The 13,716-nt window shown below is 38.5% G+C and overlaps 6 protein-coding genes across 9 annotated transcripts in view; 2 read left to right on the top strand and 4 right to left on the bottom strand.

Annotated features, from left to right (window-relative positions):
- LOC104763161 lies at positions 45 to 673 on the top strand. The gene has a single exon (XM_010486567.2). The coding sequence runs from the start codon at positions 122 to 124 to the stop codon at positions 671 to 673; it is 552 nt and encodes a 183-aa protein (XP_010484869.1). The 5' UTR covers positions 45 to 121.
- Positions 696 to 4,302, top strand: LOC104760629. The gene is made up of 8 exons (XM_010483587.2): positions 696 to 1,562; positions 1,796 to 2,469; positions 2,575 to 2,761; positions 2,844 to 3,047; positions 3,152 to 3,325; positions 3,412 to 3,609; positions 3,685 to 3,798; positions 3,881 to 4,302. The coding sequence occupies exons 1-8, from the start codon at positions 915 to 917 to the stop codon at positions 4,205 to 4,207; spliced, it is 2,526 nt and encodes an 841-aa protein (XP_010481889.1). The 5' UTR covers positions 696 to 914; the 3' UTR covers positions 4,208 to 4,302.
- Positions 4,294 to 5,853, bottom strand: LOC104760630. The gene is made up of 3 exons (XM_019239899.1): positions 5,561 to 5,853; positions 4,733 to 5,491; positions 4,294 to 4,658 (listed from the first exon to the last, which is right to left on the bottom strand). The coding sequence occupies exons 1-3, from the start codon at positions 5,834 to 5,836 to the stop codon at positions 4,530 to 4,532; spliced, it is 1,164 nt and encodes a 387-aa protein (XP_019095444.1). The 5' UTR covers positions 5,837 to 5,853; the 3' UTR covers positions 4,294 to 4,529.
- LOC104760631 (nuclear transcription factor Y subunit C-1-like) lies at positions 5,781 to 7,052 on the bottom strand. Its single transcript, XM_019239900.1, has 2 exons — positions 6,579 to 7,052; positions 5,781 to 5,859 (listed from the first exon to the last, which is right to left on the bottom strand). Exon 1 carries the CDS (start codon positions 6,961 to 6,963, stop codon positions 6,592 to 6,594), a length of 372 nt encoding a protein of 123 aa, XP_019095445.1. The 5' UTR covers positions 6,964 to 7,052; the 3' UTR covers positions 5,781 to 5,859; positions 6,579 to 6,591.
- Positions 8,559 to 9,341, bottom strand: LOC104760628. The gene has a single exon (XM_010483586.2). It carries the CDS (start codon positions 9,179 to 9,181, stop codon positions 8,879 to 8,881), a length of 303 nt encoding a protein of 100 aa, XP_010481888.1. The 5' UTR covers positions 9,182 to 9,341; the 3' UTR covers positions 8,559 to 8,878.
- LOC104760627 (squamosa promoter-binding-like protein 2) overlaps positions 12,505 to 13,716 on the bottom strand; it is a 4,638-nt gene continuing 3,426 nt past the window's right edge. For all 4 annotated transcript variants that reach the window (XM_010483581.2, XM_010483582.2, XM_010483580.2 and 1 more), the window contains 4 exons: positions 13,585 to 13,711; positions 13,397 to 13,500; positions 13,049 to 13,270; positions 12,505 to 12,961 (listed from right to left, as the gene is read on the bottom strand). In XM_010483581.2, coding sequence (XP_010481883.1) covers positions 12,669 to 12,961; positions 13,049 to 13,270; positions 13,397 to 13,500; positions 13,585 to 13,711 — 746 coding nt within the window. In that variant the 3' untranslated portion in view covers positions 12,505 to 12,668. The remainder of the gene's footprint in view (positions 12,962 to 13,048; positions 13,271 to 13,396; positions 13,501 to 13,584; positions 13,712 to 13,716) is intronic.

Genomic DNA, 13,716 nt, shown 5'->3' with positions numbered 1-13,716 from the left:
GCCGGTGGTTTTGTTTATTACCCCCTCCAAAACATGAACTCCATTATAACCCATATCAAAACCCTCCTTTAATAACTCACAATCAACAAATCACTTTTTTTCCACACAAAACAAAAAGGAAATGGTGTTGGGTCTTCGAACAAAGAGTCGTAAAGACAATGGAGTGTTCGTTGAGTATCTAGTCTCAATCAAGGAGCTAAAACCATGGCCAACAAGCCAAGTCCCTGCACAATGCGTCCTTCTCAAATGGGAAAATGGCGAAAACAACTCAGGCTCTTTCATCGCTGTCGTGGGCAAAGACACGATCATGTTCAACGAGTCCTTTAGGCTAACCTTAACGTTAGAACCCAAATTTGGAACCGACAACAAGTTCCACAAGAATCTTCTTGAACTCCATGTCTACGACGCGAAAAAGAAAGACAAGGGCGTCAAGAACAAGCTTCTTGGCACGGCCTCGGTCAACCTCGCTGATTTCGGCGTGTTGACCAACTCGGTTCCCGTGGGAGCACCGTTTACTTTCAAGAAAAGCTCAAGGAATGATGCTAGCTCCGAGATTTACCTAACTGTTGAGCCGGCTGGAGAGGAGGATTACGATGAAGGAAATCGGAGTAGCTGTTCGTCGCAGCNTCAAAATTATTTATTCAACACAATTTTAAAATCCGTTATAAACTAGTTCCTGTGAAATATAAAAATATCCCAGGGTATATGAGAGCATTAATATGCTCCTTGTATAATAAGAAGAAAAAAAAAGAAAAAAAAAAGAAGACAATGGTGCAACCCACGTCCGTCTTAGGCCGGTGGTTTTGTTTATTACCCCCTCCAAAACATGAACTCCATTATAACCCATATCAAAACCCTCCTTTAATAACTCACAATCAACAAATCACTTTTTTTCCACACAAAACAAAAAGGAAATGGTGTTGGGTCTTCGAACAAAGAGTCGTAAAGACAATGGAGTGTTCGTTGAGTATCTAGTCTCAATCAAGGAGCTAAAACCATGGCCAACAAGCCAAGTCCCTGCACAATGCGTCCTTCTCAAATGGGAAAATGGCGAAAACAACTCAGGCTCTTTCATCGCTGTCGTGGGCAAAGACACGATCATGTTCAACGAGTCCTTTAGGCTAACCTTAACGTTAGAACCCAAATTTGGAACCGACAACAAGTTCCACAAGAATCTTCTTGAACTCCATGTCTACGACGCGAAAAAGAAAGACAAGGGCGTCAAGAACAAGCTTCTTGGCACGGCCTCGGTCAACCTCGCTGATTTCGGCGTGTTGACCAACTCGGTCCCCGTCGGAGCTCCGTTTACTTTCAAGAAAAGCTCAAGGAATGATGCTAGCTCCGAGATTTACCTAACTGTTGAGCCGGCTGGAGAGGAGGATTACGATGAAGGAAATCGGAGTAGCTGTTCGTCGCAGCCGAAGATGAGCTTCTCGAGAAGATCCGGAGAAGGTAGTGAGTTTAGTTTGGCGTCGTTGACGGACGACGATGACGATGCTTCGTCAGTGTCTTCTTCAACACGGCGAGTTTCTTTCTCAGCTATGTGTGATGCTAATTCCACGGTACGCATTTTCATATTAGTGGCGTTAACGTAACACATTTGATTTGATTTTATCTATTTACAATTACTCTTTGATTATTCGAATTTGATCTGAGGTACACACGTTTATGTTTTTGGCTTGTGGTTTAAAAAGATATTATGATACAATGTAAGAAAACTACAAAATTGAGTTTCATAATTGTATATTCTTAAGAAGTAAGACTTACATATTTTAACACGTTGAATCAAAAACAGAACACAGAGGCGGTGGTGAACGGAGATGAGAAGAAAGGCTGGAAACATGTAACGCTAAAGCACAGCAACAATGAAGCAGTACTCGTCTCCGAGATTGAGAATCTACTGAGAGAAGAAGAGAGAAAGAGACAGAGCAATCAAGTGGTCGTTGAGATTGATCAAAAACAAAAGGGTGATACAAATGCCTTTCAGCTCAAGAAACAGTTCTCTGAGATCAAATCTGGTCCTTTAACGTTGCCTCCGGATGCAGCGCGAAAACAGATGAAACTTCGAACAAACACTCTTGCCTTAGGAAGAAAGACTCTAGGAATGGAAGGTATCCCAAGACTCAAGCAGCTTAAGTCTATTCAGTTGCATTTTGACGGAGCCAAAGATGAAAGTCACAAAAAGGCGAGTGGAGTGAGCAACAAGGTAGGTTTAACTTCGCAGGAGCCTAGAACAGAGACGCTTGAAGATGAGCTGAAGGAATCTGCAGCTCTTGAAGCAGCTGTTTACTCTGTGGTCGCTGAGCACAGTAGCTCCATGAGTAAGGTTCATGCTCCAGCTCGTCGTCTTGCTAGGTTTTATCTTCATGCTTGCAGAGGAACAGATCACTCTAAGAGAGCCAGTGCGGCTAGAGCCGCGGTTTCTGGAATGATATTGGTTTCTAAAGCATGTGGAAATGATGTTCCAAGGTATTATTAAACCATATCAACATATATAGTTATGGTGGGCAATGCATTTGGTTTTGTTCAGTACGGCTCTGCTAATGTTGTTTGTTTCTATAAATATATCCACAGGTTAACATTTTGGCTATCAAACTCGATTGTGCTTAGAGCAATGTTAAGCCGTGGTATGGAGAAAATGAAGATTGTCCCTGAAAAATCCAGTTCAGATGAATGGGAAGATTTTCGAGCATTTCTAGCGGCTTTGGAGAAGTTCGAGTCTTGGATATTTTCCAGAGTTGTCAAGTCAGTTTGGTGGCAGGTAATCAAAAGTACATATTTACAAATGTGGTTGTAAAAGATTTTTAATCTAACCCGTTCATGCGAAATAAATCTCATTTCAGAGTATGACACCGCATATGCAATCTGCAGCGGTTAAAGGATCTATCTCGAGGAAAGTTTCGGGAAAAAGACGTTTAGGTCATAGGAACCAGGGACTCTATGCTATAGAGCTATGGAAGAATGCCTTTAGAGCTGCCTGTGAAAGACTTTGTCCACTAAGAGGTTCAAGACAAGAGTGTGGTTGTCTACCTATGCTTGCTAAACTGGTAAGAGATAGTTAACTTTTCCTGAAAGACTCTTATCAAAGCCGTAATCACAACTCCATGGTGATATATCTTGTTATACCTACTCAAGATTCTTTTTCATTCAGGTGATGGAACAGTTAATTAGTAGACTTGATGTAGCAATGTTCAATGCGATACTCCGTGAGTCAGCGGCTGAAATGCCAACAGATCCTGTCTCTGATCCAATCAGTGACATAAATGTTCTTCCAATTCCAGCAGGAAAAGCAAGTTTTGGAGCAGGCGCACAGCTAAAAAACGCGGTACTTAAGCTCGCATGAACAGAGTGTTGTCAACCAGCAATAACATTTCTTTTGGTATGTTAATAGTAGTATTATTGCCTTTGTAGATTGGAACTTGGTCCAGATGGCTTGAGGATCAATTTGAACCAAGGGAGGACAAATCTGGTAGAAACAAAGATGACGATAGCAATAATAAAGAGAAGCCAGAAAGTGAAAATTTCAGACTGTTCCATTTACTCAACTCGTTAGGCGATTTAATGATGCTTCCATTCAAAATGCTTGCAGACAAATCCACTAGAAAAGAGGTAATTTGGCCTTAATTAACTCATTCTTCTTGTTCCAAAAACTTTTCTTTACTTCCTCTTTGTTCCTGTCTGAAGGTTTGTCCAACACTTGGTCCACCAATTATAAAGAGAGTTCTTCGAAACTTTGTCCCAGATGAGTTTAACCCGCACAGAATCCCGAGAAGACTATTCGATGTTCTAAACTCCGAGGTTAGTATTAGTAAACCGTCTTCACATTTTGGCCGTAATAATCAGTGTCTGTGTGTTCTTGACCCTTTTGTCTTCAACTCAGGTTTCAACAGAAGAAGACAATGGATGCATCATAATCTTCCCTTGCGCTGCATCCCCCACGGTCTACTTAATGCCGTCTGTAGATTCCATAAAACGCTTCATAGGAGAGTTGAACAATCCGTCTTTATCTGAATCCGGATCATCGGTATTCAAGAAACAATACACAAGTGAGGATGAGCTCGATGACTTGGATACATCTATTAACTCTATACTGTCTGCTCCTGGAACAACCAATTCGTCAGAGTGGATGCCGAAAGGATATGGACGCAGAAAGACTGTAAGATATCAGCTCCTTAGAGAAATATGGAAGGAAGATGGATTACAATGACTCTTCTCCTTTTTATCTCTCCTATGTTTGATGAAAACATTTTCCTACGTTTCTTGGTTATATGTATGAATGATACTTATGGCCACAGAGAAACAAATCGGTTTATAAAATTTATTTAAACTTGCTTATATTTGCAAGAAACTAGTTCAATATCCTAAAGTTCAATGTCTCACGAATAAAAAGCAAAGGAGAAGTAGCTAAAATGAAAAGATTAAACAAAGTAGATGTCCAAGAAACTAATAAAAAATCTGAGTTATCAAAATACTCTCTAGCATTCAAATTTAGCAAGAACTCAGGTTTCGGGTTGAAATGAAGATGCTCCTCAAGTCTCAATCTTTGGCTTCTTGAAAAGTCGGCTTTGAGGTACACTTGTGGAAGCTGATTCCATGGCTAGAAGACTAGTGGTCAAGGCAGAGAATGTCACTAATGAAGCTTCTAATAACCTAATGGCCTGCAGCATGCATCAGAATGTCAAGTGGCAATGATATATGTCGAAACCAAAGAAGAGTATCATCAAGCATTTACCTCTTCTTTTCTAATGATGATATCTTGAACCTCTACAGAGTCTAATAGGACCTGTTTTTCTTTTAGAAATCCAATGGTTGAGGTTGAATTCGAAGGTGTGATGATCAAATCATCAGTTACCATAAATTTTGTCCCTCTCTTCATAAATCCACCACTAGGTGTTGTTGACTCATCAGTAGTGTTACTATCACCTTCACATTTTGGATCCATCGAAATCACGGGCACGAGTTTTTCCCACTCATAAACAACTGGCTTATCAGAGTTTTCAGACAGACTATACTCTCTAAAATGATCCACAGAAAAGGAAACATAACTGTAGTAAGTTGGTGGCTTATGTGTAGTGACAACATCGAGCAGCTGCTTCTGACACTTGTAGTAATGAGGAAGTACACATTTAGCTTCTCTTCCTGAATCAACAACACTCAACTCCTTAAAGCTTCTGCACAAGTTACCAATGCATCCAAGAATGGTTCCATTGCTGGCTACTCCCCATACAGATTCGAGAGGTATAGCAAGAAAGGTGAAGAGAAGATCAACAAAGTCTTCGCCACATTCAACAAACAGAATGTTCCCTTCCTTCTTCCTAACATATGCATTTAGTGTAATCATTTGATCTGCTTTTGATTCCCCTCTATCTTCATGGATGGCAGCAATCAGCATTTTATGAATCCTCTTCATACCATATGAGCTTTTCTTATTCAGAAATGTATCGGTCAGTGGCGTATCCGATGTGAATAAACACTCCAGCAAAGTAGCTACCTATGAAAATTCAGAGGAACTAGGATAAGAACATGAAGGTAAAAAAGTCTAGTTGAATAAAAGGATTACCTCTTGGAAATTGAAGTCGTGAATCCTCTCAACCAACTTATCGCAATATGCATAGCCAATATCTTTAAGAGCAGTAAGTGTTAACTCAACAGAGGTAACTTCCACTTTCAAATCATCAGTGATTATGAGTGAAGCATGATCAACACCATTTCCTACACTAGCTCCACTTCCATCTCCTTGAAACTGTAACACTTCATCCATCAAATTCCCACAGCTACATCTCGAGCAAAAGATAGGTTCCCCTGAGAGTTGATGAATATAAGAAGCTCCTTGCATCTTTATGCTCTATTTCTCGTCATCTACATGATTAATGATCAATAGAGGATGATCAGTGCTTGTATACACATGAAGTTTGAACCGATTTTAGACATAGAACAGGGAGTAAAAATGAACGTCAGAGGAATTATCGAAAAATGCGACCATGGATAATGATCTTGAGATATATCAGATTGTTCTGTTAAAAGTTTCTGGCTTTACCCATCAGACTGGTTCACTTCTATTCTGGTAAGCTCATCAGAATGAAAGACTAGAGAAAGTTGATATTCAAGAACATCCAACATAAACGATATTCAAGAGCATACAACATAAGACTAAACGATACAACATAACACTGAACATGTCTGTTTCATAACACTGAACATACAACATAAGACTAAACGATAGAGAACGAAATCCAAGAAACTACGGAAAGAACATTCTGTTTCAGAAGAGCAAGAACCACTCAAGTAGTATATTCATATTAGAGTAGTTAGAAGAACAATACACAACCCAAATCTTTCTCGCTTTCCCTCTACACACACCAGAGCTATAGCAATGCAGAGATGTTAACTATCACAGGACAAGAATCNTTTTTTTTTTTTTTTTTTTTTTTTTTTTTTTTTAAATTCCAATTCAGATTTTAACTATCACATTCTCACACTACCAATTTAACAAAGATAAGACTGATTTGAGCCAAAGAGTAAAGTTTTCAATTCAAAATCTTACAAAAATGATAAAATTTCTAGGCTGAATCAGCAACCTTGGCCTTCCCTTTACTGAAAAAAATCATCAATACGGCGAGTCCCAACAGGCGGCGGCGGAGGAGCTTTCTTGTCGGAAGCAGTTTTGGTATGTCGTCCAGGCTGAGACGGTAAGGGAAGCGAATCGAGTAAGAAATCGGAAGTAGGTTGGTGTCGTTTCACGGCGGTTCTCAAATGATCGAGACTAACAGTCTTACGCTTCTTCTCCACCGCTACGACAGCTGATTTCTCGGCGAGGAAGTGGAGGAAGAGCTCGGTTGAGTAGGTGATTAGGTGAAGAGCTTCTGAGTTGATTTTGTTGATGTCTTGGTCGAGTTTCATTATCTTTTTCACTCTTCCTATTGGAAACTCCGGTCGGATTGGTGATTCTTGGTCTTCCGCCATAGATTTTGATTTTTGGTTTTGTGGTGAGATGAGATCTCTCGTAAAGTTGAGTATTTTACATTTTTAGGGTTTCTCTATGGTTTTACGCGCTCTGTCACCGCGGGAAAGTGAAAATGTGAGAGCTTAAGAGAAAGGTGCACGGTTTTGATTGATAACCGGGACTCTTTGGTTCTTCGGTTCCATTTAGTTTTGGTTAATTTTTTGATTTTGAAAATATTGTCAAACTAACCGCAATAAAATTCGACTCTCAGTTAATTTCAGTTTAGAATTTAAATCCGAATTTAATTTCCGGATAATTTTAGGTTATAGGTTAAATTTGGATAATTTTATTGATTGAGAAACTAGCTTTTTTTTTTTTAGCCTTACAAAAATGGCTTAAACAAGCCAATACGAAGGAAAATTATTTACGTAGGTAACTAAATGCGGAACTGAACGTACACATCGCACTAGACTGGTTTAAATTTGGTAAAACTGATATAATTATGGTATAACTTAGGTATTAAAAATAAATATTATTTTGGTTTACCGAGAATCAAACCAAACCGCAATTCTCGATTAACCGAAGTAAAATTCAAATTGCAGTTTGGTTTGATTCTCGGTAAACCAAAATAATATTTATTTTTAATATCTAAGTTATACCATAATTATATCGGTTCTGGCAATAACAAAAACTCAAAAACGATATTAGAAATTGTTTTCGAAAGAATTCCTCTTTAACATTTTTCATATCATTTCTTTTGTGGCTAAATTTTACCATTTTCCTCAGGTCACATTATTACTTTTCTAGTTCATTAAGTTGAAATTGTTTAACCGATATTTTCCCTTAGTCACTCGCCATCAGCTGGACTCTGGAGGTAAGTCAATGTGCAAATAACAATGTATGACAAACAATCCTAATTCTACAAAAGTAAATAGTGGTTATTCTAACAATAATGCTCCGAAGCTACAAGTTTGTACAATCTCCAAGCTAACAAAACGGAACACCATCCCTCCAATGGAGCACACCTATGCCAGATTAATACCATTTTCAAAAGCTGAAGGGATTTAAGGAGTGGCATATCTTACTCAAATCACCCTCAAATAACAAATGAACCTTAGAGATAAGTGTGGTTAAGGATTTGATATTATACTTCTATGTGGCTGTAGGAAGCCTAATCCTGAAAGACACCATCTACTGCAATCGTAGCTCTTTAGTTAACGCTCTCTCATTTCATTGCCTGTTTGTGTTATAGATGACTTTATACAAAAACTATATCGTCTTCGCTTTTCCGAATCATCAAATTGTAAAACGGACTAACTGAAGCTGTAATGTCTTTTTGAATCAGTTTGCAGCCGTAACAACAACCATACTTAATCCGTTTTCTCTTTTTATCTTTGCAGCTTTTTAGAAACAGAACCAATGTCCAATTTTAAAATCAGAACCAAAACAAACCAGACTGGCCACAAGAACCATCACATGATCCACATCACCCTCTTACAACTTTTTGAGGTTCTTGTACAATGTATTCTCTTACCATTTTGCAACAAATTGTGCCATCCATAATTAAAAATATCTCATGGCAAAAGATTGAGTAACTAGAGATGAACCCAACACATCAAACAAAGTCCATTTTACTGAATACTGAATCATCCATAACAATACCCTAAAAACTATTACACAAAAAAGAAGCTAGCTATATGAATCTTTGGATCAAACCCCATCGTCTTAGTTCTAGAGATTTAATTTAAGCCACCATTGATGACAATTTAAATATGAACAGTACAAACCCAACACAAAGAAAAAGAAGCAATCATAAAAGCTATGAATCTGTTCTCATCTATGTGTATATATATAATCAACTTACAAGACAGAGGAGTAATCGAGAGTTCAAGAGAGAAGAATCGTTTACAAAGTATACAAATTTTTGTTTGACAATCAATAAGGACGGTTCGGTGGTGGCTGAACCGTAAGCTGAGCCGGTAAAGGTCTACCTGTTCCAGAACCACCACAATTGCTACAAGCCGCACGACCCGAACCAGAACACCTACGACATCCAACGTCACCATCAGACCATCGAGAACAGAAACAAGCGACTCGTCCTGTACCGTTACAAGTCGGGCAACGAGGGAACTGACCACCACCAGCCATAGGCTTTTGGTCCATGACCGATTTGATAAAGACCGCACCGGCTAACACGCTGATACCTGTGGCTAACTGGGTTATGACGATCGGACTCATTGTGGAGTTTCAAGAGAGAGAGAGAGAGAGAGAGAGGGGTTTGGTTGCCAATTTTGGGGATAACGCAAAAGCAAGAACCGTGAAGAAATTGAAGAAGAAGAGAGAGAGATGTCAAAGTAAAGATTTTTTATTTTGTGTGTTCGTTCAGACAAAAGTGTGGTCTTCCCTTATTTTAATTTGATACGGTTCGGTTTATTTTCTGAAAGTAAATACAATTTTGAGGATAAGGGAATGGTTGAGAGAGTACACACGTGGGCTAGTGAGGGTTAAGTTGTTGTGTGAGGAGATGAATGAGCCAGCCGTGGGGTGGGATAGTCCAGTTTTGGATTTGGGTTTTTTCATTGGGCCGACGAGGGTAAATATCTTGTACAACAAAAATCTCGGTTCGATTTGGTTCAAATGATTATAAGGAAATGACCTTTTAGTTTGCAATGAGAATTGAAACTCATCATATTACATTAATCTTAAAGGAATGCAAATTTTATATATATATATATATATATTTTTTTTTGTGTCAGGTTCTTTCTAGTGCAACTAACATTGTACCACACCTTGCAAGGGATACAATACAATTGCAATTAGGTACCTTCATTTTTGTTTTGGTTAATTTTGTTTCTTTCACGTTTTTGTTGTGGGCGCTGCACTCTTCTCCACAAACAAGCCACGCGTAGAATGCAGCCTTACATGTGGCCTATACATGATGGAAGAAGAAGCAATTCTCTTAACCACACGTCTTTATCCTTACTACCATTATTGGGTTTTCACATTGGGAATTTGGTATGGACTATTCATGAACGTTCTCAGCAATTGCCGCATTAAATTAATTTTTGTTCTAGATTAAAGTTAAATTAAGCTTCTGTTAATAATGTGATTAAACTAATTACGACAGATGTGCTGTCGTCTTTTCTTTAGCCAAGACATACGGCGTACCTTTTTTTTATTATCCCTTTCAAATAATCTCATCGTTATATCCAAAAAGATTAGGTGACCAAAACTTTCGTTAATTGATAGGTACTGTTGATGTGTTACTGTGTGTGTTATTCAAGTTACATATAGTTTGAAACTTACTGAATGTAATACTGCCAAGCCCATGTGTTTCATGTCCATTGTCTCATCTCCTCACGCCTATCTGCATCTCTCATCTCTTCACAGGCGTCTTCTTCATCTTCCCTACTGTCTCTTTCTTCTCTCTGTGTGTATTTCCTCTCCTTTTCTCTTACCTCTTCCCGGCCATGCTGTCTTCTACCATCCATCAACTTCATCTCTGTGGCGTCTTTTGCCTTCCGGCCCTTCCCCATTACCATGAGGACTTCTCCTATGAATCTTCTCCCTCTCATCCCTCTCATGACTAATATGCTCTCTCTTGGGCATTTCAGGTACATCACTCTCAAATACCATATCATATAGCCTTCACCTCCTCCGTGCTGTCTGTTTTGATCTTTTACGAATGTACTTTGAAAGACTGATTACCACCCACACAGTCCTTAACAACATGATCCGTCGAGCCGCATTTAAAACATCCATTCCCTAATTTATGTTTGCCAAGTATCCTACAGGAATGAAGAAAAAAAAATTACCTTTACCCTTTTGGGAGTCTTTCTGCGGGAACTGTGACCAAAGTTGTTGGAATACAGTCCCATATCTCAAGTTTGATAAAAACTATTGGGTTAGAGCCAATTTACTAATTGCCAATTGGTTTTTAGTTACAAGCCCAAGATGAACTCAAATTTAACATGGTATCAGAGTCCAAGGTTTAAGTTCTGGTGGACCTAGAAAAGTAGATACGGACATGCCTCTTGTTAATCCGAGTAATGGGGGCCCAAGAAGTGGTTTATTATCGGTTCAAGTGGGATCGATTTGAGATGGAGTTATCATCTCGACGAGGCGTGTTAAAATCCCATATGTAGTCCTTGGTTTGAAGGGGAGATTGTTGGAATACAATCCAAGTCCCACATCTGAAGTTTGATAAAAACTATCATTAATATATAAAGAGTTAGTGCCAATCTACTAATTGTCAGTTGGTTTTTAGTTAGAAACCCAAGATAAACCCAAATTTAACATTTCGACACACTCTGACTGAAATCCACATGTATTCGTTTATCATCGATCAAAGCACTGTCCATCTGAAAATCAACAAGTTGGTTGTTCATCTGAAAAGCATTGTCCAGTTGACGTTTACCTTAAAATACGCCTGTTTGCATGCCTCCTTGTTTTCAAACTCTAGAAACAGAGACAAAACTGTCTGTTAGCACAAAAATTATATAGAAGATCAAGATTTTCGGAATATAACTCACCTATAAAAGAATACCACACACTGTCACCTGTCTTATGAATGTTTTAAATAAAGATGAATCTCATCGCCAAAAAAAAAAGAGCCTGCTCACCATAAAGAAATCTGTAAATCCAACATAGCAAGCACAAGATGGTTAAGAAAAGTCCAAAACATTCACTGGAGAAAACACAAACAAGGAGGGTGGGAAAGCAACACAGAAGGCAAAACTGATTAAATGATTCTCAAAAGGCAAAACTGAATGATCAAAATATACAACGTCCACAGATATATATGAAAAAGGTAAAGAGCCATCTTACTTACTTGTAGATTGAATCCCCACCAGCACCTGTGCCAGTTGGAACACCCGTCTGTGCTGTGAAATCCTTTTGCACAGTGTGAAATAGGCACCCCCATTGTAGTATTTGATCCTAAAACCAAATAAAGAAAGTTAAAACCCATGGGAGCCATAGTGAGTACCATAAGTAGATATGCAAAAGAGACACTTACTTGCAAAGGTCAATTACTATATCCCACCCAAGGCTCGTCATAATAAGAACTGACATGTTTACTTCTTGCAGATACTAAATACCATTTCAATTTTTATATTTACATTTTTTCTCAGTAACATTTTAATACATATCAAATTACGTTTTAAAAATATTCAAATTGCATTTTAATCAATTTCATTTTACCTTCATATACTTTCTCAGATGCTACCGTTTATCTAAATATTGTGGTAAACGATCAATACCTAGGAGTAGGACTAACAGAGGCTGCAAAAGTTTCATCTTCCCTTCATATGTAAACTACTGTAAGTTATGATCAAGTAATTGAACCAAAAAAAAAAAATCTTTTAACACTTGTAAAATCTGTGGAACTACGAAACTAAAAACGCTAACCTAACCTCTAATAATAATACTTGTAGTTGTAAGAGGACTACGAACGATAATACATCTAATTCTAGGCTATGATCTCAGCAAGTAAAATTTTGCTATAATCCTTATATCCTAAGTAATTAACATGTTATATAGTAGTTGCTACACCATCAAGATTGAAACAATTGTCAAAGCTCCTAACCATGCAAAATATTTAAAGAAAACAGAAAAATAGAGGATTTGGTGTCTTGCAAGTTTCACAGCTCCAATCTGAAATTAACACTGGCTTGCCTGATCCTTAACATAAAATATCTTATTAGGAATTTAAGGCATACACATTTTAGTTATAGAACTGGTTCAAGCTGAAGTAGTTCTCATTAAACTGGCCTATCCCATTTCTATGCTGAGTGGTTGGGCCATCAACTGCTGGTGGATCCGGCTGCCAATAGCTGGACACTGAATTGAGTTGAGTCACAGACCGGTGAGCCACGGATTGGAGGTTGCTTGTAGGATGGTGATCAAGGGAAAAACGTCTCGGTTGGTCCCATGATGTTGTTGAATTTGACAGAAGAGAGAGAGCACCATCAAGATCTTGAGAAGCACCCATGTGTGAAGAAGAGATTGTGACCTTTTCTGAAAACCAACATAACACAAAAGAATCATCAAGATTACAAATACAAAGATGAACCATGTATTTGAAACTCTCAAGAGATCACAAACCTTTACTGAATAACTCAGCTCTTGCGGTTTTGGTTTTGCGGTCTAACAATCCAAATCCACAGTGCTCGGTGAACAGCTTATTGGAAGTTTCGGTCTTTGTAGGTTGCTGCATTAACCCTCTTGATGGTACGGGCTTCGAACTTGGCCATAGAAAATTTTCCTCACTTCTTGGATGGATAAGTGCAAATCTGTTCCATACAAAATCCACCTGTGCTTTCCCATCTGCATACACATAATGACAAAACCATCTCCAACTCGTCAAAAAGAAAATAACTAATGCTATAACTGAACTATAGCCAATTTAAGAGTTCATACAAGGAGAAGCTAATAAGTGATTGTTGTATATACCATATGTCCTCCCAGGATTTGGCTTGCGACGTCTTGCATTGTGATCTGAGAGACGCCGGCGACAGCTACGTTTCTTCTCATCAAACTCAGAGAGACAGTGGAACCTTTATACACCAAAAAACCATAAACGCTTAAACGCTTTGCTACTGATTAAACCACTTCTTCTCTAGAGATATACTAGCTTTTACCTGCTACATTGTTGGCAGAACCGACGCTCAACGCCACTCACGACGACTTTAGGGAACTTCGAATGGTTTTCACAAATCCGGTGTTTACGGTGATAGTCTTTAGCTGATGAGAGATCAATATTACAACCTTCA

The sequence above is a fragment of the Camelina sativa genome, chromosome 18 (genome assembly GCF_000633955.1).
Source record: "Camelina sativa cultivar DH55 chromosome 18, Cs, whole genome shotgun sequence".
Lineage (NCBI taxonomy): Eukaryota > Viridiplantae > Streptophyta > Magnoliopsida > Brassicales > Brassicaceae > Camelina > Camelina sativa.
Note: the sequence above shows the minus strand (reverse complement) of the source record. Positions and strands in the feature narration are given on the sequence as shown.

What these genes read in the sequence shown, in the direction of transcription:
- LOC104760630 (XM_019239899.1), bottom strand. Translation starts at nt 5,836, where the DNA reads ATGCAAGGAGCTTCTTATATTCATCAACTCTCAGGGGAACCTATCTTT. An exon ending in ACGACTTCAATTTCCAAGAG is followed by an intron (nt 5,492 to 5,560) that starts GTAATCCTTTTA and finishes GAATTTTCATAG; the next exon opens with GTAGCTACTTTGCTGGAGTG. An exon ending in TCATCATTAGAAAAGAAGAG is followed by an intron (nt 4,659 to 4,732) that starts GTAAATGCTTGA and finishes TGCATGCTGCAG; the next exon opens with GCCATTAGGTTATTAGAAGC.
- LOC104760631 (XM_019239900.1), bottom strand. Translation starts at nt 6,963, where the DNA reads ATGGCGGAAGACCAAGAATCACCAATCCGACCGGAGTTTCCAATAGGA.
- LOC104760629 (XM_010483587.2), top strand. Translation starts at nt 915, where the DNA reads ATGGTGTTGGGTCTTCGAACAAAGAGTCGTAAAGACAATGGAGTGTTC. An exon ending in GCGCACAGCTAAAAAACGCG is followed by an intron (nt 3,326 to 3,411) that starts GTACTTAAGCTC and finishes TTGCCTTTGTAG; the next exon opens with ATTGGAACTTGGTCCAGATG. An exon ending in TCGATGTTCTAAACTCCGAG is followed by an intron (nt 3,799 to 3,880) that starts GTTAGTATTAGT and finishes TCTTCAACTCAG; the next exon opens with GTTTCAACAGAAGAAGACAA.
- LOC104760628 (XM_010483586.2), bottom strand. Translation starts at nt 9,181, where the DNA reads ATGAGTCCGATCGTCATAACCCAGTTAGCCACAGGTATCAGCGTGTTA.